General features: G+C 39.1%; 1 protein-coding gene across 2 annotated transcripts in view; it reads right to left on the bottom strand.

The window, feature by feature from the left end:
• Positions 1-27,569, bottom strand: part of HDAC9 (histone deacetylase 9) — a 479,837-nt gene that overhangs the window by 433,073 nt on the left and 19,195 nt on the right. For both annotated transcript variants that reach the window (XM_083825985.1, XM_083825982.1), the window contains exon 2: positions 11,846-11,961. In XM_083825985.1, coding sequence (XP_083682111.1) covers positions 11,846-11,867 — 22 coding nt within the window. In that variant the 5' untranslated portion in view covers positions 11,868-11,961. The remainder of the gene's footprint in view (positions 1-11,845; positions 11,962-27,569) is intronic.

Consider the following 27,569-nt stretch of genomic DNA (forward strand, 5'->3'; position numbering starts at 1 on the left):
ATGAAGTTTTGAAATTGTCACCAGCTTCAAAATTAAGATGGTACAAAATAGTCCTGCTTTTTATGAGTTACCAGATCTGCAAACTACCTGTTATAAGCATTACAATTATCACTGCAGAAACACTTATTCTGCAGAAACACATCTGGGCTGCTAGAGACAAAATTAGGAGGTGGTGTGTGGGTGGGAAAAAATTTAAAGTTGGCAAACACCTTTTTAGGGTGCTCAACATAATCAACATCTATGCAGCTAATCTAATGAATGAAGAAACTAAAAGGAAGTTTGAAGGCTTAACATCTTGGGGCTTTATGTTATCTGTTGTGTCTTATTTAACTTTCTGTACAATACAAAATTTTATATTTTAGAAGAAGATCGTTACAAAAACGTTATAAATTCATGTAGGAAAATATTACCTGCATAATCTTTCACAGAATCACAGAATGGTTTGGGTTGGAAGGGTCCCTAAAGATCACACAGGTCCAATCCCCGTGCCATGGGCAGGGACACCTCCCACTAGACCAGGCTGCCCAAAGCCCCATCCAGCCTGGCCTTGAACACTTCCAGGGACGGGGCATTTCAACAAAACAAGTTTCACATACTTCTAACTGCTTGTGTTGCATAAGTCCTAATGAATATTAAATGCCTGATGGTCTGATACTGAAATATCACTCTAAAAGTGGTACATTGCATGACTGACCATGTGAACTTGTTGGTCATTTGAGCTGAAGGATGAAAGGGTCCAATGAGCCTCCAAATTCTGCATGGACAGAACTGGCATCTTTTAACATCTGGAAACCAGAATGACCAGTAAAGTGAGGATGTGTTAAGAAGTTATTTGTACGGCTCTCCAGCTTTACCTAGGCCTAAGTCATTTTACAGTTCTGGAGGCTGACCATGCTTCTTCTTCCTGCTCAAAAATCACAATAATCATTTCTTTCAAAGGTAGTACACGAGCTGCCTTCCTTTTTCCTTCCTCACCTTGCCAACAACATTGTTTCTGCGGCTATGTAGTGAGCCACAATGAGGAATCAATCCAGGCTGAAAAACACCTTTTTTGTCTGTCCTTGGGAGCTGAGCTGAGCCTGGATCAGTTCCCAAATCTGGTTCACTGTGGCCGCATGAATAAATACACCAGGCATGGCTGAATAGTCAATGAGAAGAGTGAGGACAACTGGCTGGCAGTCACTAGAGCTGCCTGTTCTAGCACTATCATTGAGAAAGTCCTTTCTTAAAACGTAACCTCCCCTTGGTGGCTTCCTGAATCACAGTTTCCTTGCTCAAAGTCTCCTGACTGCAGGTCTCTCCTGCACTAGAGGGGAATGAGTGCTGTTTTCTCCCTCCACCTCCTTCCCCACACACTAAGACAGACACACAATGGCTCTTGACACCACATCATTTAGTACTTACTGAAGTGAATCAGCGACCTGATGAGTGAAATCACCCAGGAGTGAAATAAGTTTGGGGCTGTGCAGGGAACCATGAGCATCTCCCACGCTACTCATGTTCTCAAACAGAAGAGCTTTAAGAGCATTCCAAGCTAAGAATGACATCAAAAAAGGATTTCGTTGTTTACCTAGATGCTGTAAAAGCAGTTCCCCAAATCTACACCTTACAGTTCTGAGGGCATTTTCTGATCCTCCTGCATATCTCAGACTTAGCAGTTCATGGACAGCAGAGCAGGCTCCTGTGATGGACCCTCATGGCTCCCATCCCAGAAGTGGCCGTGAGTCCAACCCCAGCGGGCTGGCTGCCAGAGCTGCAGCCCCACCAGTCCCTTGGCCACCACAGCCTGGCAGTGCCCGGTACAACATTCAGGCCTGAGGAGAAGGCCAGAGTACAAGGCTTTCACAGGAGCTTCTATGCTCCAGGCTTCTCCTGGCCCAGCTTGCATTTAAAGGCAACTACCATAAGCACCATGACACCTGAAGTACCCTGGTCAAGCCCAGGCATTTGGCAAGCCTGTAAGAACACTGCTGTTCCTTCAAAGGCTGTGAATGTGCTGTATAGCAAAAAGCTGTTGACTGCACGGAGTTCCCTTCCAAGAACATGAGATAGAGAATTGGTCCCACAAACCCAGGCATTAGGATTTCCCGTGATTGACACAGCCCAAAGAATACTTTTTCTGTATGACTGTCCACATGAATAAGTTAGGAAGTTCAAAGACGGTAGTGACAAAAAAGAAAATCTAGGCCTTCAGCCTTCTGGAATTGGATTACAGCATAATACATGACACCTGACAAAATTAAGTGTGGCACAGTCATTTTATTTAGTTGAACGTTGTCACATCTTGACACTACTTCCACCCCACCCCACAGAGCAAATTCATATGCTTAGGGAAGGCCTTACAGTTTAAGTTCAAGAAGTTGCATCAAGAGAAGCCAAGTTCTTCTAAAGCAAAGCAAGATGCTCTCATTGTACAAGTTTCCTGCTACCACAAAACAGTTTAAGGGAGGTTACAGGCAGTGAAGAAGTAGAAGAGGTGGTTAAGTATCTCCTGGCTTTCCAAATTCGTTTAGAGTGATGGCAGAGTTCTCTTCAGCAAAAACACATGGATATTTTGTCATATATTTACTGACAATTGAAGCAACTTCTAGGTGGCTGTTGGGATTTCAAGACTGTAAGGACGGGCCACATAAAGAATTACACCCCCATCATTATCCAGCATATTCCAGTGTTAAATTACCAAGACTGCTGAAAAGAAGTGGAACAACTTCTAATCTGAATTTGTCTAGCTCCATCTTCCAGCCACAAGATCTCATTAAACCTTCCTCTGTAAGATTAAACATCTTATGTACCAGAAATCTTTTGCATATAAGTACTTCTATATATATTTTTTTATCTCGCAGTCTCTCAGCATTCAGAAAAGAAGACAGACTGAATTCCTGTGGCTTCTTTCAATAACGTATGTTTTCCAGACCCTGTATTATTTTGAAAAATCTTTTTGAAAGCCCTTTTTGAAGTGTTCCTATCAGAATTAGAACCAATACTCTAAGAATAGCTTTGTGCACTTAGTCTAAAAGGAGGCTGAAGGAAAAGTTTAGCTTGACCTTAACCATCTCTCTTCTTTGTGTTGAAAAGACAACTAAGACATATTCAGTGCTGTTTAATCTAAAGCTTCTCTCCACTCCCTCCCCAACACCAGACGCAAAAGCATTAGTCTTCACATTCAGCTCCCATGTCATAACAAAGTCCACATGCGTCACCAGCTACCAGCGTAGGAGCTTCATGTTTTGTGATTTGGAGTGAATTTTATCATGAATAACAAGTGGATTTTATCATGAATAACAAGTCATAATAAAGCATCTGTCTGTACAGATAGACAGTGAAACATTGATAGTAGAGGGCTATCAAGTCAGGGACCTATGAGGAGAAGCTGAGGAAGCAGACCTTGTTTAGTTTGGTGGGAAGATGAGGAAGAGCAGCCTGCAACTACGTGAGGGGAGACAAAGATCACAGAGGCACGGTTTTCTCACTAGTGTTAGATGACAGTAAAAGGCTCAATGGCCACAGATTCTAACTTGGAGGCTCAGGCTTCTTCCCAGGAAGACAGCATGGTACTGGAGCAAAATGCCTAGGGAAGCTCTGCACATCTCCAGCCCTCGAGGTTTTCATCACTCACCTAGCCAACACTGTGACTAACCTGATCTAGAGTTGGCAATGGTCTCACAAGACCTCTACAGGCCCCTTCTAATGAACATTCGATGATTCTGCTCTTAAGCGCTATATTCTTTGGTTCTTTCATTTGATGATAATCTATATTTTTTGAAAAGAATCAACTTTATCAAATGGGGTTATAAGAAGTTATATAAGCAAGTTTATTGCAGTATAACTTTAGCTTTACCAGAATTAACGTTTCTTCTCTAGATAATTGATAAAAATATTGAATAATGTTAAAGTAATAATAAATTCCTACAGAAATCTCCTAGGAAAACCTCCAGGGGATGACAATTTTCCCCATGCACAATGCTTTCTGAAATCTGTTAGCCAGTCTTTATTTCATTTAATGCTGTAATGATTTTGGATAGTGTTATTTTAAACAGATTGTCACTTACCAGAGAAGTCTAATTATATTCCTCAACAATTATCTTATATCAAGCAAGCTTTCTACCACCAAAAACATTAACCATTTGTTTGATTTCTTTTTTCTCACAACCATGTTAGCTGACATTAGTTACAATACCATATTTTCATTCTCTATAGAATGCAATCTTCTGAATTGCCTTTCCTAAGGTCACTCAAAATAAAAATATATTTAATGACCTTTAAGTATATGTATGTGCATTTAAAACAAAGTATGTTCCTAGATTTATTTTATAGCATTCTGAAATCTGTTTTAAAACATTTAAAAACCTGTTTAGACAATTGTAGAAGTATTATTGTAAGTTACCTATTTCTGTCTGTTTAGAATTAGCATCTGATTTTCAATATTTGAGTATTTAAGTAAGTATTTAAGTAAGTATTTGAGTATTTAAGGCGGCACAGACTGAAAAAACATTTATTTTGAAAGACAAAATCCCAGAGAAAAACACCTGGTGGCCACTATTAACAACTGATTCCTGAAAAGTAAAGGCAATACAATTTTAATTTTCAAGCACATTATCCATTTGAAGAGACTGGAATTTATCATGTATGCATACGTTAACATTTGTGCACATATATCATGTTAATGGTATATTATATCATAAACAATGATATATACATGACAAGGTTATATAAAAAACTCTCCAGATATGTAGCTAAACTTAATTTGCAGAAAGCAGCAAATAATCCTACAATATAGTGTCTATAAAACTTATGTTGTTGTCATTTACTTAAAACTTGAATAGTTAGCACACAAAACCTAAACCTCTATTAACATGCACAGGTGTAAATGCAAAAATGAAAGCAGGACCATGTGACTTTAATTATTAATTTTAATAGTACATGTCATAAATTACTTCTAAGAGAGAAACAAGGAAGTAGCACAATTTATTTGCGAACTTTAGAAACTCGCAAGTAAACAAGACTTTTTTAATCTAACACATACACAGAACGTTTTATTCACTTGGTTGTCTTCTACATAGATTCCCAACTACAGAACACATTTTGGATCCAAATTTTGCATGTAAGTTTGTAAGTTATTCAGATTTTATCTGGAAGCATCTGGATAAGGACATCAGGCTGAAACTAATATGGAAAAAAGTATAGACAGACATAGCAATTCTATAAACAACAATTTCTTTTGGATTTCATAAGGGGACAAGTAAGATTTTATATCAGCCTGAGGCTGTTTTGAAACTGTAAGGAGATTCAAGAGGTCAAAGCATCTGAGCTGCACATCTGGGTTGTGCTTTCCATTGAAAGGTTAAAAAAAAAACAGGGAATGCAGTAGTGTAAGAATCCTTTCACGCTTTTCAGAAAGGCTGAGCTTATATTCTTTTTTGATATATTAAAAAGCTGCAGTACTCTGTCACTCATTTTTTGTGGCATAACTTCATAACAGTGTAGGTAACGTATCAATTAAAAGATAACGTATCTATTAATCCTGAAAGTTATTGGACTATATTCAGTGAATTCTGGTGAATTCACCTAAAATACATTTAACTCAGCCTTTATATACGTGGTTGGTTGTTTTTTTTGTAAACAAAGGAAAAGTCATCACAAGGAATATATGCGTTTGATTCCTTATGTCTGTAGTCAGAGCCCAGAAAAACATTTATGCACTCAGCTTCAATGGAATTTAAACGCTTATACCCTTTTCTGTATGAAGAAGAGGTTTTAGTCTCGTTATTTCATTTACTTTTTTTTTTTGACTCAAAGGTCTCTTAAATCTTTTTATAAAAAGACTGAAAAAATATATTTTACAGTAACTACATACACTCATCATACATTCATCTGTTCAATGGCATCCACTGCTGGTTCAGAGATGCTTAGTGGACATCAGTGGAAATTCTCACTGTGTTTCAATATTCATGTAGTAGTGGAAATACCAATATGGAGCATATTTTGTATTTAGTCTTCAGGAATATAAAATCACAGAATCACAGAGTATTCTTTGTTGGAAGGAACCCACGAGGATCACTGAGTCCAACTCTTGGTGCCGCACAAGAGCATGCAGAAATCAAACCATATTTCTGAGTTTTGTCCAGACCCTTCTTGACCTCCAGCAGCTCGGTGCTGTGACCACTTCCCTGGGCAGCCTGTCCCAGTGCCCGACCACCCCCTGGGTGCAGAACCTTTCCCTAACACCCAGCCTGACCCTCCCCTGTCCCAGCCCCATGCCGTTCCCTCGGGTCCTGTCGCTGGCCCCAGAGAGCAGAGCTCAGCGCCTGCCCCTCCGCTCCCCTCGTGAGGGAGCTGCAGGCCGCCGTGAGGCCTCCCCTCAGCCTGCTCTGCTCTGGGCTGGACAAACGAAGGGACCTCAGCCACTCCTCATACGTCTTGTGTTCCAGACCCTTCACCATCTTTGTCACCCTCCTTTGGGTACTCTGTAATGGTTTTATGTCCTTCTGATATTGTGGCACCCAAAACTGCACACAGCACTTGAGGCGAGGTTGCACCAGCGCAGAGCAGAGCGGGACAATCCCTTCCCTCAACCGGAGGGCAGTGCTGTGCCTGATGCACCCCAGGATATGCTTGGCTCTCCTGGATGCCAGGGCACACCGCTGGGTCATGTTCAGCTTGCTGTTGACCATAACCCCTAGATCCCTTTCTGTGGGGCTGCTCTCCAGCATCTCATCCCCCAGTCTGTGCGCCTATCCAAAGTTGCCCTGTCCCAGATGCAGAATCCAGCATTTGGTCTTGTTGAATTTCATATTGTTGGGTAATTGCCCAGCTCTTTAATTTTTCACGATCTCTCTGCAAGGCCTCTGTACCCTTGAGGGATTCAACAAGTCCTCCCAATTTAATGCTGTCTGCAGACTAAGTATACCTTTAAGTCCTGTGTTCAAGTCATTTATGAAAGTATTGAAGAGAACTGGCCATAAAATGGAACCCTGAAGAACCCCACTAGTGACTGGCTGCCAGCCCAACATAACCCCAGTTATTATAACCCTTTGAGCCCAACTCAAACGGCCAAGTGTTCACCCATCATACAACACTTATATATCTGTATGCTGGACATTTTGTCCAGAAGGATATTGTGAGAAACAATATTGAAAGCCTTGCTGAAACTCAAAAAGGTTATATCAGCTGGCTTTCCTTGGTCAAATAGGTGGATGATCTTGTCATAAAAGGAAACTAAGTTCATTAAACAGGACTTTCTCCTCATGAACCCATGTTGGCCATGGCCAATGACAGTACTGTCTTTCAGGTGTTTTTCAACCACTCCCAGAATAATCTTCTTCATAATTTTACCTGGTACTGAAGTGAGACTGATAGGCCTATAATTACCAGGGTCTTCTTCCTTGCCCTTCTTGAAAACCGGAACAATGTTTGCCAGCTTCCAGTCAACTGGGACCTCCCCAGATTCCCAATACCATAAAAAAATAATTGAGAGAGGTCTTGCAATGACATCAGCTAGCTCTTTGAATACCCTGGTATGAATCCCATCGGGCCCCATAGATGTATATGCAGCCAGGTGGAGCAGCAAATCCTGCACAAGTTCACAATTATATGCAGTCAGGTGGAGAAGCAAATCCCACAGAATATGAGGAAAAAGACTTATGAAAAAGCAGAGCAAAGCAGAAGAAAATAGGGGGAGTCAATTCTGCAGAGGAAGAAACAAACACCTATTAAATAAATTTAGAATTAAAATGTCAGAAAAGTTATGCAAAAGCAGGAACTGGCAGAATTCAGTACACAGCTCCTCTCTGTTCTTCCCCTCCTTCCCCCGCTTAGTTTATTAAGAAAAGTAAAATAATTTCACATTGACTACAGCAACAAGCAGGTCTTACAAAACACTAAAGACCTGGAAAAATAAGTAACGTTGTTGAAGAGCAGAAAGAAGTGTGAACAGTAATTTCCAATATATTAAACATCAATAGTATGTCAGACTTTGATTTTAACTCCATTATTACAGATATAGTAAAGAGGTAATTTCATCTTAGTTGCAAATAAGTTTTACACATTTTGAACATGTTATCTTTAGCAGCAAGCCCACATTGATATGCTTTTGAAAACCAGCAAGATCCCAGGGACACTGAAAAACTCTCTCGTTCTAACTAATGGCTAGCTTTCCACAACATCACACATCCTATTTAGCAATAGTTTGCAGTAACTAGAAAACTGATGGACAGTTCAGAGTTCTAGGTCTTTTCTTCATCATCTATTAATATTATTCTTCATCACCTCTATTAATATTACTTACCTCTCTTTCCCAACAGAAATGATTCTATGCTGAGTAATTCCATGAACAACTGTAGGGTTTCTGGTTTTGTTGTTAATGGAATTGATTTCATTTAAATATTCCAATATTGCTTTTAATTTCACAGTGAAAAGCAAAGCACTAAATCTGAAATCCCTGGACTTATTCCCTTTCTCAGGAAAAAAAAAAAAAAAAGTAGGATTTTCATATCCCCATGATCTTTATCTTTACATAAATATTTATAGTCCACCTTTCCTAATAGGTGCAGTTATTCTTTTTAAAAAATCTGGGTAAGAAGTACTATATTAACTCAACTTTAAATGATCCATTCAGAAATGAAGCAACCTTTGCAAGGGTTAGACTCCTTAGAAACTGAGCTGGTATTTACATAACAGAAACAAGCCTCAGCCACACAACCATGTTAATGGAAGATATTTTAAAGCATTAGACAGAAGCAAATAACTGCAGAATACATCCATACGTATTAATTCACCACTCAGGTATTATTTAGTATTAAAGAAAAATAAGTCTCAAAACAGCAGGTTAGCTATTCCCTTTAAAAGCAAATAAATATTTTCTTTTTCTGTCTAATGCTTTTTATACACACAGATCGGTTCAGAACATGCAATGGCAACAGGATGTAAACATTTCCTTAATGATCTTACAATTTATAACAAGCAAAGCAAACAACCAAACATCAGTACCTTTCCCTGTTGGGATTCAGCATTTACTTTATAGCTTTACAGATTAGCAAGAGTCTGGTCCCTTAAGGTTCAAAGAGTTTAGATCAATTTAACAGGTTACAGTGCTGTTGCAAGTCAATGTTGCTACACAGGAGACCTATTCATTGCATCATCATACAACCTAAGGAAATACTTACGTGCACTGGTACTGCAAACAAATCCTATCTAAAGGGGTTTGTCAGATAGTATTTGAATAAAACGTGTAATGCTTGCTTGTGCCACATCAGGTCTTTCAATGGTCTTTCTGACAATTTAAGTATCAAGGGAAAGCAATTCTCAATAAATATTTCCTCTGCTTACTGCACCACAGCACAGAGCTTCTAGTAATAGAAATGCCTCAAGGACTTACAGATCATGTTGTAAAAATACAGAGAAATTTAGTATAATACACAGTACTTGAAGCTTCCTATGGCGTTTCAGAATTTTTCACTCCCAGAACAGGTCATCTGTGAAGCGGACTGGCCTATAACATTCAGTCACAGTAGCACTGCTTTACCATTTTGCCTCTCCCTTTTTTTTTTAAAAAAAAGGTATACTTATCTTCCATGTAAACAATATTTATATGAACATACACAAGCTATCTATATGCAGGCTAGATAAACTGTAGATTAAAAAGTAGAACTACCATTCTGTTGTAATCTACTATGACTTAAAATATTGATGTTTACAATATGTTACAAACGATTTAACTGGCCTCATACAGAAGGCACACAGACTGGTATTTAAATGTAGTATATACCGCACAATAGAAAATGTGTTTTTAAATACCGTCTATAATATGTTGACATACTGTTTTTCAGAAGGACCTGTAACGTTCAATACACATAGTACTTGGTACTCCCTTAATGAAACCTACTTAATATTCTTACGTTCAGTACACTGCCCATTCTCTTATTTGCGCACTACTATTTGGAGCAGACTTTGGGGATGGATGTCTTAATTTCCCCATGAACTATTGTATCCTGCTCACAGCTCTGCTATCACAGGACTCTAACATGCTTATGGACTTCCCTTCCTGGACTGCAGTGAGAAGTCAGAAGTTATTTTGCAGTGGGAAGATGAGCTAAGGAGTAATTAGGATTTTTAAAATAAAATAATAATTGGATGCCCAGTTTGAGACTCTAGTCTATGGCCAATGGAACATAAGTGATAGACTCATTAAGAAACCTGTAAAGCTATAAAATTTAGGAAAATCTTATCCTCTGGTGCGTGTCACAAGATTAGCATGCTTTGGTTTGTTTTTTTCCCCCTTTCAGGGCAATCACTGGCTTAATTTTCCACAGATCCTTTTGTGTGTCAAAAATAGTTAACCTGTTTTCACATTTAGTTAATTAAAACAAATAAGACTCAATATGATGCACACTAAAGCAATGTCAAAATTGCTGATGGAACTCAAGGATGTTGGATACTGAAAGCCTAGGAAGATAGACCCCTGAGGGCTAGATTTAAAGATATTTAGGCATCTAATCTCTACTAAAAGCAACATTTATGAGCTGTCTAAATACAAGTAACCTGGTTATATTGAATGTTTCTCCTTTATTCAATTTAAAATGACAGCAGACAGGAATACATATTTGCAATATGTTTCTTCATAGCAATGAGAATATTGGAAAATTTACTTCCTTTTTGTGAAAGCTAATTTCACTTCTGGCTATTGGTTTCCACAGACCATCTACTGCAAGAAAAGAACTGTTGAAAAGATGCTAAATTGACTGGAGTATCTTGGAATTTGGGAAATCTAGGAAAGTTCAAGATTATTTCCTATTAGCCACCACCGGGATAGAGAAAAAATAAAGACATGCCTTTCTACTGAATGCCCCATGCTGCTTTCTATGGATAATTCACTGCCTGGACCACATTGCACTATAAGAAAAAGACGCCTAGTATGAAACCCAGCTGTTTACTCAACGTAAGAGCAATTACTGCCAATTTTCAACTCTACAATCAACAATTCTCCAAGAAACCTCAACGAATTACATTTCTATGAGATAGGGCATGTAGCAGATAAATACAGCTTACTATTACAGTGTTTTCCCCGACACATTTATAAGCTGTTTGAACAAAACCAAACCAGTCATAAAATAAGCCACCTGTAAAGGGTTATTTTACCAACTGTACTAGAAATAGATACTTGAAGTGTGGGTGAATGAAGTGCAAACCATATGCGACGTTGCACAGATTTGAGCTGGGGACTCTCACTCCTCAGAAGGACTGAAGTCAAAGGATGTTCCGTATGCAACATTCTTCTCTGGAAGTTTGAGCACTGGCTACAGATAATAATGGTTCACTTTCTACTGGAGGTTCACCTGCAGTAACTCACTTTTCAAGCATTCAGAAACCATTGTTAATTATGCATCCATAAATGAGAAAGCTCTACAGAGAATGCCCAATGTGTGCAAATACAGCTTTAGAGCTAAAAACGAAAACAACAGAATACCATCTGCACTCTTTCTTTAAAGAAGGCGATTGTGCAAATAATCATTTAATGACTAAACACAAGTATTAAGAATTAAAAATGTTAAGATGCTTATTCATGTCCGGAGGTGATTTTTCAGTTTATTAATAAACTTTACAAAAATATTTAGACAGCACTGTAGAATTATACCAGCTTTAAAATTCATCTGAGATAAGGTACCCCCCAAAATAGCCTTTTCTACATGCACAGCCTTCATCTTGTTTTATAAGACAGTGATATCTTATAAAGTGCAGCTGGCATATCAGTCACTTGCCAAATCCATTCCATCAACACAAAGTTCTGCACATCGTAATGCAGGACAGTGTTCTGCACGAGTGAGATAAAAAAATAAAGAAGCAAACTGACCTGGTTGTGTTGTGGAGCTCATTGCTCTTGATGGAATGATAACTTGTTAACGGTGTACAGCCAAACCGTGGCAGAAGTTGTTCAGATTTTGAGGTTTTGCCTGAACTGGGGTGAATCTGTATAAAATAAAGAAAAAAACATCTTTGACCTATATGTTAACAACATGCTATTTTAAAGGATAATAATTATGTCAGCCACACTTAAACAGAACATCTGAAGTCTTTTTCAAAACTACATGTTCTTTCATATACATTTTTGCTCTAAATTCAAAAGCAAAGGACCACTGAAAATAAGACTAAAGCTAGTATTATTCAAGCTTCAGGGTAATCGACATACAAATTTCTATTATAGTTCATCTGCAGTCACACAAAAATGTAAGAAAGTAAAGGTTGAATTGGTCGTTTATTTTTTCAGTAAGATCAGGGAATTTTAAGACCTGTAAAGTTTGAAAGATTGAGGAAGAAGACGGATCACATCTTTGCAGCTAAGCAGCAGCCAATTCATAGTTTTACTGCAGACATTTGCAGTCAGCCTTGAAATGTGAATGTGCAGAAGCAGATCAGTATTCAAAAGCCTTTCTGGAAAATGTACTACTTCCTGTATCTCCAATGTTTATATAGTTTAGAATAGAACTTGTTGAAGTAATTAGCATAGTTGAATGGATCTCCCACTTACTACCTAATGACATCTCTTGACACCACCAAGATAGTTGCTAATAGTGTGGGCTGCTCGAGAGTAGGGCAAGGAATTTTTTGCAGTTTCTCTGAATCTTTTCACAGTTCTGCTGCATTCTCAGTTCAATGCAGAAGCAGAGGCAATAATGTTCCTCTAATATTTCCATCTGCTGAAAGTTTAAAGCTGCAAAGAGGAGGCTTTCAGGAAACTAAAATATATTTTCATTCAAGCATAATATACACAGCACAATGGGAGAGAGAAGGGTGTAGTGCATTACGATGACTGTGACTACCCTATTCAGCCACTGCTCATGAAGCATCGAAGCAGTCAAAGATATTCTTAGTGCTGAATATCTTAGCAGCTTTTGTCACTTTTTTAAACCACCAACTGCACATTTAGTTTCAAGCTGAGCTCAGCCAAATTTTTAGATTGTATATTGTATTTTATAATATAATTATAACCAATTTTAATCATTTAAGTATAGCATCACTATCATTTGAGAAAGGGAAAAAATCACACATTTAGATACATAACTTCTGCTTTCGTGTCCACTAAAGTAGCCTGTTCAAACAGTCATGTTATTTGGACACATCCAGTGTTCCAGCAGACAGCATCTGGAAAACTTAAGATTCATGATACTTCACGGAAATGCTGAGTCCTTTTCTTTGCTTACCTTGTGCATCAAGTTTCATGAAACATCAGATGCAACCACTATTAAACTGAACAGACTCCACTGTTAATCTAATCCAAAACCTCTATTTGTGTATATCTTTATGCTGACTGAGGCAGGCAAGATACTTCCCCATCTAGCTCCAGGAAATGTCACTGAGTACAAGTGCATAATTCAGGCCAGCAGAATTCCAACATGATTATTTAATTTCATAGAGCTCATCATTAACTTAGCAGCTACACAGATAATGAAGAACATTGTCCATGAACTCAACAGCCATTTATTCAGTATCCAGCCTCAGTTGTTGACTATGTGGTACCTCACAGAAAGTAGACCTCACAGAAAGGGTATATTGAAGTTTAACTATGGCCTTTACTAGAATGAGTTTTCAGCAGAGATTTAAACTAAACATAATAGAGAAGTCTGAACATTACGTTTTGACAACATTCTAATGAAAACGCTTCTATGATCACCCTAAAACTATTCTAACTTCAGTTCACATAGACCCTCACAGATATTCAGATAATATCAGATATTTTGAGCTAGTACAACCAGAGAATAAGCAGTCAGTTCAAACTGCATTCTCAAGCAACTAAATTTTCACTTCACCTTAACAAATCTTTACTTTTTCCCCCCATTAAAAACAACTGCATGTAATTTGCAATACCTGTACAAGACAGCAAGAGATCAGTAGACATGCCTGGCATGCTCCTGTCAGTGCAAATACTGATGCTCCACACTCCCTCAATACAACAGTACCACCCATACTGAACTCTGAGTTAGGGACACCAGTTTTGCTAAAACTATATAAAAAAAAAAAAAAAGCTGCTTCAAAGATCTCCCATACTTTTCTGGGGCAAGAGCACTTATTTCTGGTGGAGAAAGATGACGTTAGGGAAGACTTAAACAAGGCAGACATACACAAATACATGCGAGCTGATGAGATGGATGCTCCCATGAGTGCTGAGGGAGGTGGCTAATGTCATTGCAAGCCCGCTCTCGGATTACCTTGAAAAGTCACTGCCATCAAGAAAGGTTCATGAAGACTACTAGAAAGCAAGTGTTACTCCTGTCTTCAGGAAGGGCAATGAGGAGAATACGAAGAACTACAGACCAGTCAGCCTCACTTCAATTCCTGGGAAGGTGATGGAGCAAATCATCATAGAAACTATTTCCAAATACCTGAAGGAGAAGACAGCGGTGGGAAGTAGTCAACATGTATTTGTGAAAGAGAATCATGCTTGGCCAGCCTTATAACAATCTGGATTAGGTGAGAGCAGTGTCTGTGGTTTATTTTGAATTCAGCAAGGCTTTCAGCTCTGTCTCCCATACCATCCTCACAGAAAAATTGGTGAAATACAGATAGATAAGTGGACAGTGAGGTGGGGTGAAAAGTGGCTGAGCTGCCAGGTTGTGACCTGCAGCCCAAAGTCCAGCTAGACAGCACTCTAGTGAGTACCTCACTGATGGACACTGGTGCCAACAGTTTTTCACCAATGACCTGGCTGATGTTGCAAATCATATACTCAGCAAGACTACAGGTTATTCAAAACCGGGTGTTTGACAGAGCAGATGCTTGTGCGGCCACTCAGAGTAGGGACTTCAACGAGCTTCAAAGGGGTGGGGGGGTGTCCCGCTTTTAGCTAGGACAGAGTTAATTTTCCTCCTAGTAGCTGGTAGGGTGCTATGTTTTGGATTAGGATGAGAAGAGCGCTGATAACATGCTGATGTTTTAATTGTTGCAGAGCAGTGTTTACACCAGGCCAAGGACTTTTCGGCTTCTCGCTCTGTCCTGCCAGCGGGCAGGCTGGGGGTGCAGCAGGAGCTGGGAGGGGACAGACCCAGGACAGCTGACCCAAACGGGCCAAAGGGGTATTCCATACCATCTGACGTCATGCTAAACAATATATAGGGGTGGCTGGCCGGGGTGGGGGGCCGGCTGCTCGGGGATAGGCTGGGCATCGGTCAGCGGGTGGTGAGCAATTGCATTATGCATCACTTGTTTTGTACATATTATTATTATTATTATTATTATTATTATATTGTCTGTCCTAATAAACTCTCTATCTCAAACCACAAGCCTCAGTTTTCTCGTTTCTCTCCCCCATCCCAGAGAGGGAGGGGGGAGGGTGAGCGAACAGCTGTGTGGTGTTTAGCTGCCGGCCGAGTTAAAACCACAACAGGGGGCAAGCTACCTGGGTGGTGTCTGTGGGAGAAGGTAAAGAGCTGCCATGTGCTGCTCACAGCTACTCCAGCCAGACCTGCATCAGCCACACTGCAGGCCAAAGCCGAGCCTCTCATCGAAGTTTGTGGAGCCTCTGTTTAATCACACTTAAGGGCAGAAAGTGCCATCCAAAGAGAGAAGGGGTGGGAGGCAGCAATACAGTGAGACACAGCGGGAGCACCAAGGCCAGCAGAGTAGGAGGTGCTCTGTGGCAGAGCGGATGATCCCTGCAAGTCCATGGAGGACTCACGGAGAAACAAACAGACACTGCTGAAGGAACTGTAGCTCATGGAGAACCCACGCCAGAACAGAGTGAGAGGAAAGGAGCAGAGAGAAGCTGCGGCACCCTGAGCACAGCCACCCCTCCTCACTGCCTCCCTGCAGGGACAGAGAGCAACTTGTGGTGATAACAAGGGTGGGTAAAGAGGCACAGGGAGTGAGGTTAAGCCTGGGAAAGGGGGAAGAAAGGTGTTTTCCCTAAGCATGCAAATGTTTGGGGGTTTTAGTGTTTGTTTCTCAATACTCAATCAGTACTCAAATATTTGTATTAATTGGCAATAAATTTGTCCAAATTAAGTCTGTTTTGCCCACAGTGATAGCTGAAGAGTGATCTCCCTGTCTTTATCTTGACCTACAAGCTCTCTTGTCCCTGTTCTTCCTATCCTCTCCCCCATCCTGCTTGGGGGGAGGGGACCAGGCGAGCAGCTGGGTGGGAGTATGGCTACCAGCTGGGGGCAACCCACCACAACAGGCCAACAGGAATGTCACGAGGCTCAACAGAAAGTGCAAAGTCCTGCAACCCGGGGAGGAATAACCCCATGCACTGCTACACACTGGGGGCCAACCAGCTGAGGGGCCCTGGGGAGAAGTTAAACAGGGCCCAGTAACATGCTCTTGCAGCAAAGCCCAGCCACAGCCTGAGCTGCACTATGCGGTGTCACCAGCAGGCCAAGGGAGGTGATCCATCCCCTCCAGTTAGCTCTGCCGAGATGGTTTCTGGAGAGCTATGTCCAGCTCTGGGCTCCCCAGGATGGGAGTCACACGGAAATACTGGAGTGAGGAAACACTGATGATACTGAAGGCATTGGACATCTCTCTCATGAGGAGAGGCTGGGACTGTTTAGAGAGGAGAAGAGAAGGCTCAGGGAGAGCTTATTAATGGGTATAAATTCCCAATGGGGTGAGAAAAGAAGAGTCAGGTTCTTCTCAGGGACATGGAGTGACAGAAGAAGAGACAATGCGTAGAATCTGAAGTATGGGAAATTCCATCTAAACATCAGGAAACATGTTTTCCACTATCAGCAAGGCCAAACACTTCAGTAACAGGCTACCCAAATTGTTTGTGGAGTTTCCGTCCTTAGAGATCTTCGAGCCTGACTGTACACCATCTGGAGCAGCTTGCTGTAGTTGACCTAGTCTTGAGGATGGTGTTGGACTAGGTATCTCCAGAGGTCCCTTCCAACCTCAGCTACTCTGCCATTCCGTGATGTGGAAGTTCAAAAATTTTCCCTTCCAAGACCACCACGGACAGCACCACCACATATTCACTGAGGTTAAAGCTGCTGAGAATAACTCCCACATAATAAAGCATTCTGCTGGGATCCCCATAAAAAGATTTCTGCTAATGAATTTTGTGAATTCAACTGCATTGGTAGTCTTATATTTTATGAAGTGATGTTGGCACCCTGCCAACAACCTCTTTTCATATAGTTCCTGTAAATGCAAAGTTTTCATTAAGCCAAGTGCTGTTGTTCAGGCTCAGTTTTAAAAACTCTTTGCAACTATGATACAAGGCTCATATTGTCAAATCTCACATTTAGAACCATGAAAAATTCCTCGTCATCATGTGCAGAATTATACCGCAACAGACACTCTTATTCAAATGCACTTCTGCTGATAAGCTGACATGCTTCGTTTCTTTCCTTTTACTGAAGGAATGTCATACTGTAAATGAGCCAGCATGAACTGCAGTGCCACATACTTTTTAATGTTAGCACTGAACCAAAGGAAAAAAAGAATAGTGCTGGCCACAGTAGATTAAAATTCTATGTGGGGTACTACAGCCCATGGGAGATGCATTTGTACTTCGCTTCTACCCACAAAAAAAACAGCATACAGCTCCCGATCTGTCAAATCATGTAGATAAGCAAGTGGTTCCAGGATTCAGTATAGATTATCTGCACTCCCTAAAGCAATCCACTTTAACTAGATGATAATTAATCTCTCACTTTTTTAGCCAAATTATCATAGAATCATCTAGGTTGGAAAAGACCTTCAAGATCAAGTCCAACCACCGACTTAACCTACTGAGTCCCATCACTAAATTATGTCCCTTAGTGCCACAACTTGGCCATAGCCCAATACACATCAAATTAACTTCTACTTTCATATGTGTCACTGGAGGTGATGTGCATGTGACTCGGGTTCGTTCACCTAGGAACAATGATCCTGTTCCTATTGTTTCAAAAGGAATTAACTTAGTAGTTTGTGTACTCCAAGGACTGATGCAGCTTTGAAATTGCTACAGAAGAATGCTATGAAACAGAATTTAGATCTTCATGCCCAGTGGCCACCGTAAAGCTTATGTTTCCTATGACTATAAATAGATGGAATGTTTTCAAACAGAAATAAGCATATCAAGTTAATACCATTCGTTTAAACTGTCATCTATCACTGTGCTATCCCAAGACTATATTCACTGACTACCTTTCTTCTGTCTTGTGCCTATACTTCAAAATTCTTTTGGGAACTGGGTTTCTGAAACAGGATACACTGAAAACAAAATAACACAATTCAGATAAAATAGGTATTTCTACTTCCCTCTTCCCCAAGATTAATTTTTCACATACACTTCTGAAATAGTTTCATAGGCACATAGTTTTCAAGACTACCTCCCAACGACATCTTCCAGATCTTTCTCTTCCAGCAGGGTTCTCTATCCCACTTAAAAACATGTCTATTTGTAAAGAGGGTTAGAAAATCATTGTGCAAAACCTTGCAGATAAAAATATAGAATGCTACATTTCATTAGGTTTTGAACATGACAGGTTCCCTAGTAATCCAATTGATTTTCTGCTGGATATACTGTTTTAAAATAGCTTTCAGTTAATTATTGCCAAAATTGTTGTCTCATATTTGAGATCAAAATGCTGTGGGTCATTCACCTCAAGGATCACAAGAAAAGCACAGTAGTCACTTCTTCTCACAACAGCTTGTGTGTTAAAAAACTAAGCATCTACAACAGCTGTGAGAATTAATACAAATCCTGTTGTCCATTGAGCAGTTTAGCAAAACACATGATTAAAAAAAAATCTGGAAAAAAAAAAAAAGCCAACAACTGATCTCTACAGGGCATGAATAACGTAATGGTTAAAAAAAGAACACTTCTTCCAAGTGACTGTTTTGTTTTATTTTGCACAAAAAGAATCTTGAATAATATTCCTACTATACATAGTGAAAATCAGAAATTAAAAATAATCAACCTATAGACCTTATAAAAAGTACTGCATAAAAATATAAAGACTGGAAGACAAATTACAGTAAACTAGCACTAAATTCACCCACATAAACCAAATGCAGAGTACCAAAATCCAACCCTTCTAACTTCATATGAACCTTCAAAGTTTGATTGGAAAGTGAGCTGGTGTGTGGAAAAGGAGAAAGTTAGGATCAACCTTGTTTATAATTCACACCACCATTTCTTAACACAAAGCCCTTAAAAGCATCACATCAAAAAAGGAATTTGTTACTGATGGCTGTATCTTCTGTTATTGCATTTTTACATTTGGTTTACAAATGTAACGTAAGAATAAGGTAGATTAAAGCCATGACAATATGCAGCATAACATGATTGGGTAGCGACCTTTACGTCCAAGTATAGTACGGATTTCTTAGCAGTATTATCAAAGTCTAGTCCAAGAGATACTGGGGTATATAAGCGCTTTCAGTGGGAATTTAAGGCTTCTATAGAACAAAGCTTTCAGTATCCAGAGCTCAGTACAGGATTAAATATTTTACAATAAGGTATTCAGGTACCTTACTCTTAATTAGGTGTCTGCTTAAAAACTTTTTGAAGTCAACAGCAACTACATATGTTGACAAGTTTCGTATTAAAGAACTACTCCAGCAGCAAGTTCTGGACTGTCAGACTTTTATTTCCCCATTAAAGTCATGTTTGATATGTAATGAATGCCTAGCCCAATAGTTTGTTGATTTTTGTTGTTTGTTTTATTTTAAACGGACCCTGTACAGAATTCACAGCTAGACTAACATATAGCTAGTTGTAAATCACAAACATGTAAGTATACTGGGTGGCAGGGGATGTACCATGTGGCGCAGAAGGGAGATAAGGACCATATAGTCCCTTCATCTCCCACCAAGAACATGCAGAACATGCAGATGGTGATGAACAAGAACATGATGGTGATGTGTCTCAGCGCACATCAGCTGCAAAAGCCACCAAATCAGCTGCAAAAAGCCATGTCCGCAAAGCCACCAACCTCTCCTCCTACCCATTGGAACTGGGCTGAAATGTGACATCACTGTACTTTTCCAGTTACGCATGTACAGTATCACACCTCGCATGTTGTGAGCATACTGCTCATGTGGTTTTCAGTGGGAAGCCTCAGACTTCCAGGAAGACAAATTCTGCTTTCTGAAGCCCTCTCAAGCTAGCAAGAGAACCACACAAGCCAAGCTTTTTTTACGTTCACCATTCACAGATGAAGCAAGAAAGATTCCTGAACAGCAAGATGTGATGCTGCCTTCCACCAGAAATGAGCCTTAGGCCTCCATCATCAGGATCAAATAGCATGCTGCTAAGCAGCTGCCTCGATGCTACAACATATTGGTACCAGCATCTGCTCGGTTTCCCAGTGAAGCCAGTTGGCAATAGGATCTGTCTGTCTGAAAGCAACCATTTTTTTCAGAGACTTGCACAAGCAGTGTGAGCTCTGTGCTATTTACCTACACTGATGCTTTAGTCACGAGATATTTGAGGGAGGCAGGACTTCAATAATCAATGATTTATTATCAATTATGATCAACAATTTATTCATCCACTGATAACTCCCCCCCCCAAAAAAAAATCTAAAAATGCATGAGAATAAATGTAATCATAAAACATTAGAATTATTAATATCTGGTTATATTAGAATACAGAAAGGAAAGAAGGAAAGGTCATGGCCTGTTTATTCTAGGTACGCATACACACAGAATAAACCATAGAATTTCCCTTCTAGATAACTCAGATAAACCTAACACATAATAAAGTAGATGTAACTCTGCCCTTTACTTGCAAAGACAGAGTAAATAAAGAATAGGGGAAAATGTCTTTACCTGAAGGTCCTCATCTACGGTTATCTGAGAGGCACAACACCTGAATATGAGACATATCAGAGCACCAACACTTCATACAGAAATGCACATTTGCATTTCTGCAACATATTTATTTAGAATAACAGGCTAAAACTCATGAAAAAAAATTATTCGCATACGAGTCTGTCTGTCTCGGACAAACTCTACAGGGAGAAACCGGTTATCTAGTAGAGGAAGCCTCCAAAGGGAGTCTCAGACAATCGCCCTCTATATGAATCACTCTCACTCAGATCTTTTAAAAAAATATTTTCTTAAAGTGATAAATTCAGACTAACAAGAGAATCAACACAGGAGAGGGGCTATAGGCACATAAAAGACGTTAGCGAGCTCAGTAGGAAATAGAGGCAACTTGTACGTGTTTTTATTTTTAATAACTGTGATGCATTACAAGAGACATCCAATGTTATTTCATATGTTAAAAGCAGCCAAGTCAAAATTTTCCATTTAAATCTACTATAGAGAAGTAAATTTATCTGCTTAGAAGCAGGAAGATGATTGTCGGTTTTAAGTTATGAAGAATCCTCTGGTTTTTGTTGCTTAATAGCCAAAGATTTTTCGGTTCACTGAAAGCAAATTTCAGTCAAATTTTCCTCAGTTAAAGCATATGGATAACCAGACACTCTATAAGTTTTTAATATCTAAACTTCTGATAAAATTTTATATTTTCTGTCAATGAATTTTATCAAAGTGTGGAACAATTTTTATACTAGTTTCTATATATATTAGGCTTCAATTTTGACTACCTGATGTCTAAACATTTCACTAATGCTATGCTTTTAAGAACTTGTCCTTTAGTGGTAGATTTCTTTACAGTAGAGCTTTGCTTTTCTTCATAAGATAAATTTACAACTAAAACTGATGTAACAGTATGGTTCAGCAGGGACTAAGCGACACGTGGAAGTTTGATCAATACTTTGGCATTTCCAGCAGTGGAATACAAGCCAAGAAACCAGACTTTCTCCATCAGGTAGTTAAACCAGATCTCAAGCAGAAAAAGTTATTTTTATGCAGAATTAGCTTTCTATGATTTCACCAATGTCACTGAAAAAAAAAATCAAACATTATATTTGCTTGTTTATAATTTGATAACATGACATAACTTCCACACAGGAACTTAACAGCCACAATACAAGAGAATTATTGTTGCACCCAACTGATGAACTGAACTCATAAAGCAGAGCTTAGGAGAAAATCCTGACCTCTGCTGCAAGCCCACACTGCTAAAAACATTTGTAAGTGTCATAGAAAGTAAGTCTTCTTCAGAAGGGTTATAAAAAAAATATTCTGACCAAGTTCTTGTCAACTCTCTCTCACTGTCTGAAGTTTAAAGAGAAACAAAAAAAGAAAAAGAAAAAAAATGGCCCAAAACTTGCCAAATCAACTGCCCCCAGCCTTTCCCCCTTCAGATACCGTGGGTGTACAGTGTCGCAGATGTTTTAATGCAAATATTTATGTGCATCCAGTTAATCACACACAAGCTTACAAATTCATGTATCTCAGGTATGTTTATCAGATCCAAGAAAAATGTTTTAAAAACACATATCTAATGATAAGCTACAGGCAAATCTCACTTAGGAAAACAAATTCTCTATCATTTACTTTTGCACATAGTTACATACATAAAAAGAATTAATTTTCTTCTTATCAAGTGACTCAGTTTCCCTTCTTTTTGCAGTTATAACTATAGCAAGTATTTTAATTTGAAAGATTTCACATGCGCAGTCATTTCAGTTTCAACCACGTGGACTTGTTCTTTCAGTGCTAGAACTTGATTTTGAATTGCATATTTAATATACTCGAAACCTCAAGAAATATCACAGCTGAAACCACCAGGTCTCACACAGACTTAATAAAAAAAAAATTTGAAAAGAAAAACATCATGCTGCACAACAACTACAACAAAAGAGTATGTAAATGCAATAAAACCTCACTCAATTCAGGTGAAAAGAAAAACACAAGCACATCTGAGGCTCAAAAAGCTCAGCACTTGTTCTCACCCACAGAAGAACAACCCTGACTGCATGAAAACAGTTTGAATTAAAATGAAGTTTTGCTAAATACATCAGGAAGTGCACTGCAAAACACTGCATCTGTCATTAAAAGAGAGAGAGAGAGAGAACACACATAAAGATGTTGTTTAAACTCATCAAAATTTTAGTTTTTTTCTTCCTATTCTGTCATGAAGAGCAACAACCCAAATACCCATGGAACAGACCACATCTTCAAACAGATATGCTAAATTCAGTTGTTGGCCCCCTGGTTTTGTTAATTTTGTTAATTCAGAGCTCTTAGATGTGAAAGGAGGAGTTTGGTGTTTCTTTTTTATTCTTTAGAAACGAACAGGCAGGAGATACCAACCAGTTAACCAGTCACCAAATTCATTTTATGCTTCAGTGAGACTGTATCCTCCTTGCTTTTGTCTCTAATTAAGATAAAACAAACAGCAAAAGGAATGATTATCTCCTTATTAAAAATAATAATGAGTGTTCAGCCCTGTCTTAACTGGTAGGTTACAGAGCACAGCATGTGACTTACCCAAATCTATCACAGGCAGGTTTTTAGTTGTTCCCCCCACCGTTAATCACAGGCATTAGATAACATAATGATTCTAATTACTGCTGCACAGCCTTAAGAGGCCAGTAGCATCTGAAACTGATGGGAAATATGTCAACTTTAAAAAAAAAAAAAAAAAAAGTTGGCTTCTACAAGTTGTAGAAGCCAAATCAAACCATCACCTGTCAAAGTAATGTAAACAAACCTAATGTCAAACAAAATAGGACATTTCTTAAGCCTTTGGGATTCAAACAAAAGTGCACGTACAGATTAGCAGAGGCACAGAGGCAGGAAGGGGACACAATAGATGGTGGAGGTGGAAACACAGCGTGGTTTCCAGCCTACGTTTTTTTTTCGGGGGACAAAACACGGCAAAGAACTTTTCTCGTGTAGCTTTCAGAGAGATGGATGTTCCATCCATCCAAAGAAATCCAAAACTGCAGTCACAATCTGTAATTCCTAGCACACATATTGCTCCATTCTGAAAGAACTGGAATTAAGAGAAAAACACAGATGTAAGGTTTGTGAATATGCCAGAGAGGAAGAGGTTTTCAGTGGTTTACAAGATACAGAATTTAACAGTCCAGTTTTCAGAAAGCTCAGGTTTCTAACTAATAGAAATAAAATTTCTACCTACCCTCCCCCCCCACCCTCCTTATATAAAAAAATTACCTGGGTATCCAAATGAACCATCGCCTGTCCTTCAAGCATAAATCACTTTGGTAACTGCATTTCTATAGAAAAGGAGAACTTAATGGAAGTGGTCAGGGATTTTTTTTTCCGCAACAGGCAGGAAGCATAAGAAAAAATAATTAAAATTATAGCATTATATTTGGATTTACTGCCAAATCCATGTAGCAAGTAAATCCAGATGCACAAACAGGAATAGATTTTATGTCCTTCTGCTGGCAGAGCTCCAACAACCTGTCCGCAGCCCCTGACAGCTCGTACAGCTGCAGATTTCCTGCCTCAGCCTCTTGACGGCAGGCACTTCACTCCAGTTTTTGTTAGCACACCTACCAGACAGCAAATTCAACTAGAAATGAGCCTCACCAGAAGCTTCATCATAATGTTCAAGGACATTATGCATGCCATACGGCGGACTTAAAGAGCAAATATATATCCCATTAAGTATTTTCCAGTATATCCAGATTTTTTCAGCTTAAGTTTGTTGGTTTTTTTTTAATTTTATTTTTAAATAACACAGTAATTAAATTCCTCCTGAGCTATGGACAACTTCACATTCAGATTTGCCTAAACAAAGTTACTTTAAACTAAAACCTAACAGAAAATATGAAACCAAGAACAGAAAAAAAGATACCTAAAGGAAAATGCCTAACCTAATTCATCACTAAATAATGAAAATTATTTAATAAAGACATTTGCTTAAATAAAGGCACAGACATTCACACTGAAAAAGTCCTTTATTTGACTTCAGCTATGCTTTATTGGTAATACAGAGTTTGAGCTTAAAACTAGTAATTACAGAACAACTACACAGTCCCACAACTAGAAGAAGCTGCTTTCCTCATGAATGTAAACATCCCTAACCATAGACCTGTGGCTAAAAGATCCTGCGTAAAACCGGATGAGGTCTCCTGAGAAATGACTTCAGTGACGCCATCTCCTTTCAAAACCCACTCAAATTCCGAGTGAGCCAAATCTCGGGTCATTTCAGGCTCACAAAACAAGAACCAGGCTCATGTGGCGTAAGCCTTCTCTTAACTCAGGATTGAGCGCAACCACGATGCGCTATGCAGGATTTGTGACTAAAGATGTTTCTGATTAATAAATTAACTGTAAAAATTAAGAAAATATATGACCTAGTTAAGTGACTAAAATAAAATAAAATAAAATAGTAACCTTCTATTTGCTCGCAGAAAGACATTTATTTGAGTATTCAGCTATTTCAGTGCAAGTCACCTACCTGGCTTCCCAGTAAAATGAAGAACTGTTTTCATGGAATTGATACTATCTTGGACAAGTACGTTCCGTTCACATTTAGTATGTTTCTAATTTGAGTAGTCTAAAAGAAAGATTAGTTGATGCTTCTGCTAAAAAATTAAAGTTTATAGATGCTGTGAGGTTTAACACTGATGAAGCAGCTACTAGTGTGAAATCAAGAGAAGCCTCGGTGATTTACAGTACTCCTAGCACTATCACAAAAAAAAATCCATAAAAAAATAAAAGAGTAAGCACAGAATTGACCCTATGCTGACAGAAGTCAGCTGCACACAGGCTTTTCAGGACTAAGCAGGCCTGCTGATGCTGCAGCTACAAGTGCATTTTATTAGCACGTTAACACTGTTCCAACAGTTTGATCACCTAACAAAGTTGTGTTTGTTGGGCTTTTTTCCTGCTCTTTCCTGCTTCTCCTCAAATCCTCAGAAGATAGAAGAGGTCACTGACAAAACCTTCTAAGGCTGGCAAACTCCATCATCGACATCACTTCTTTCTCCCTTCTTCCCGTCTGTCTCTCTTCTCTCTGTCTCTCTCCCCATTCTTCTCTATGTATCTTCGTCTCCCTCCGCCTCTCTCCCCCTCCCTCCCCTCCCTCTTCTTCTTCTTTCTGGTATAAGTAGGAAGAAACCTTATTTCTCAAAGGCAGGTAGAAAGACCTGCAGACACCCAAGAATAAAAAACAATCCCAAAGCTGAGAATCAGCAGGAAACAGAAGAAGACATGCAAGAGGTTATAAGAATTTGCTGGGCTGCCTGAAGACAATGTTTGATCTTGAATGGCAGTTCTGAGTTTTATCCCAAAATTCGCCTTCAGCTAAAGCAGTCGATTATGATAAAAGGAAAAGGAAAAGAAGCAGTAAGTGAAAGTATAAAGGTGTTCAAAAAATGCAGAATTTTCATTCAGCAATAAATGGAAGTATGACAGCATCTGCTGAGGGGAAAACAAGGGAAAGAAAGGAGGTGCGAGGCAACTCGTGCGGTAGGCAAGTCAAAGAAGCCCCAGTTTCACGTACCTTTTCGATGGTTAAGTAGAGAAAGCAAACATCTCCATTTCACTTGGGGGAAAGCATTTTCAGGGGAAGTGGAAAATATGTATTAATGCAGTAATAAAAATCTGATCCTTCTGAAGTCTATAGCAATGATGCAATGTGCTACTCATTTAATTTTGTAACAAATATTTATTGGCATAGTTCCAGTTTGGGACAATAAAGAAGACACTTTTCTGGTGTCTACTGCCTCTCTCAAGGTTTCACACTTTTTTTCTCCTTACTTTGACAAAAATAAAGGATCTTCACATGCAGACCAAAAAGCCAACATGCCAAGACTCAGGAAAAAGAACATTGGCTTTGCTCTTTTTCTAGTCTCGTGACTAACTGCGGCAGGGAAAAGTAACATGCTGGTAACTCACCAAAAATGCTTGTTCATGATACACTCCATATAGCAAGAGAATTAAGAGGGTCAGAAACAAAATTATAGGCTTTTCTCCCACGGTACAGTAACTTTTCCAGGTCAGGAATATCTGCTACTACTATGAGTGAGAAAGACACCTCTTCCTCAGGAAGGAGGGACTTCAGTGACCTATGTTTAGGCATGGAAGTCATAACTAACTGTGGGCACTTGCCAAAGAAAATGCATTACAAACTACAGTGGCTGTTCTGATGAAAAATATGCACTATTACTGTTTCCCTGCCACAGCCAAACCTCAGTTAGAGAGAGAGGCATTGAAAGCTGAAACTCTGCTCTTTCAAAATGAGATGTCAGTCCCATAATAAACACAACATAGAATTGTAGATCTTATTTCACTGATGGAAATGTTATTTCCACTATTAATGTTTAGGATATAAGAGTAAGAAAAAAACCCTTTCATTTTGATTCTATTATAATATATGCTTTTGAAATAATTTGGATGTTGTCGTTATCTCTGGACAGCTCCCTCTGTCAAGGAACCGCACTGTTCAGAACGCATTTCACATCTTATCTTACATCAAGCTGTAGGCCTTGAATACATCCCCTCTGTATTCTGAAGGGAGAAAAGTAACACATTTTTTTCAGGTAGATCTTTACAAAGATTCCCATCATGTTCTCCATCCTCAAACATTTTGTATGCAAGGTGCTTCTCATCCTCACCCCAACAGTTGTGTTTAATGGGCATTAACAGATGCACAGCTGCCTGCATCCTACTGCAGATTTCCAGAGTGCAAGGCTTGGACCCTAGCAATATACACTGATACAAACTAATCAGCACACAAGGCTTGTTACTTTTAA

This window comes from Anser anser (assembly GCF_964211835.1).
Source record: "Anser anser genome assembly, chromosome: 2".
NCBI lineage: Eukaryota > Metazoa > Chordata > Aves > Anseriformes > Anatidae > Anser > Anser anser.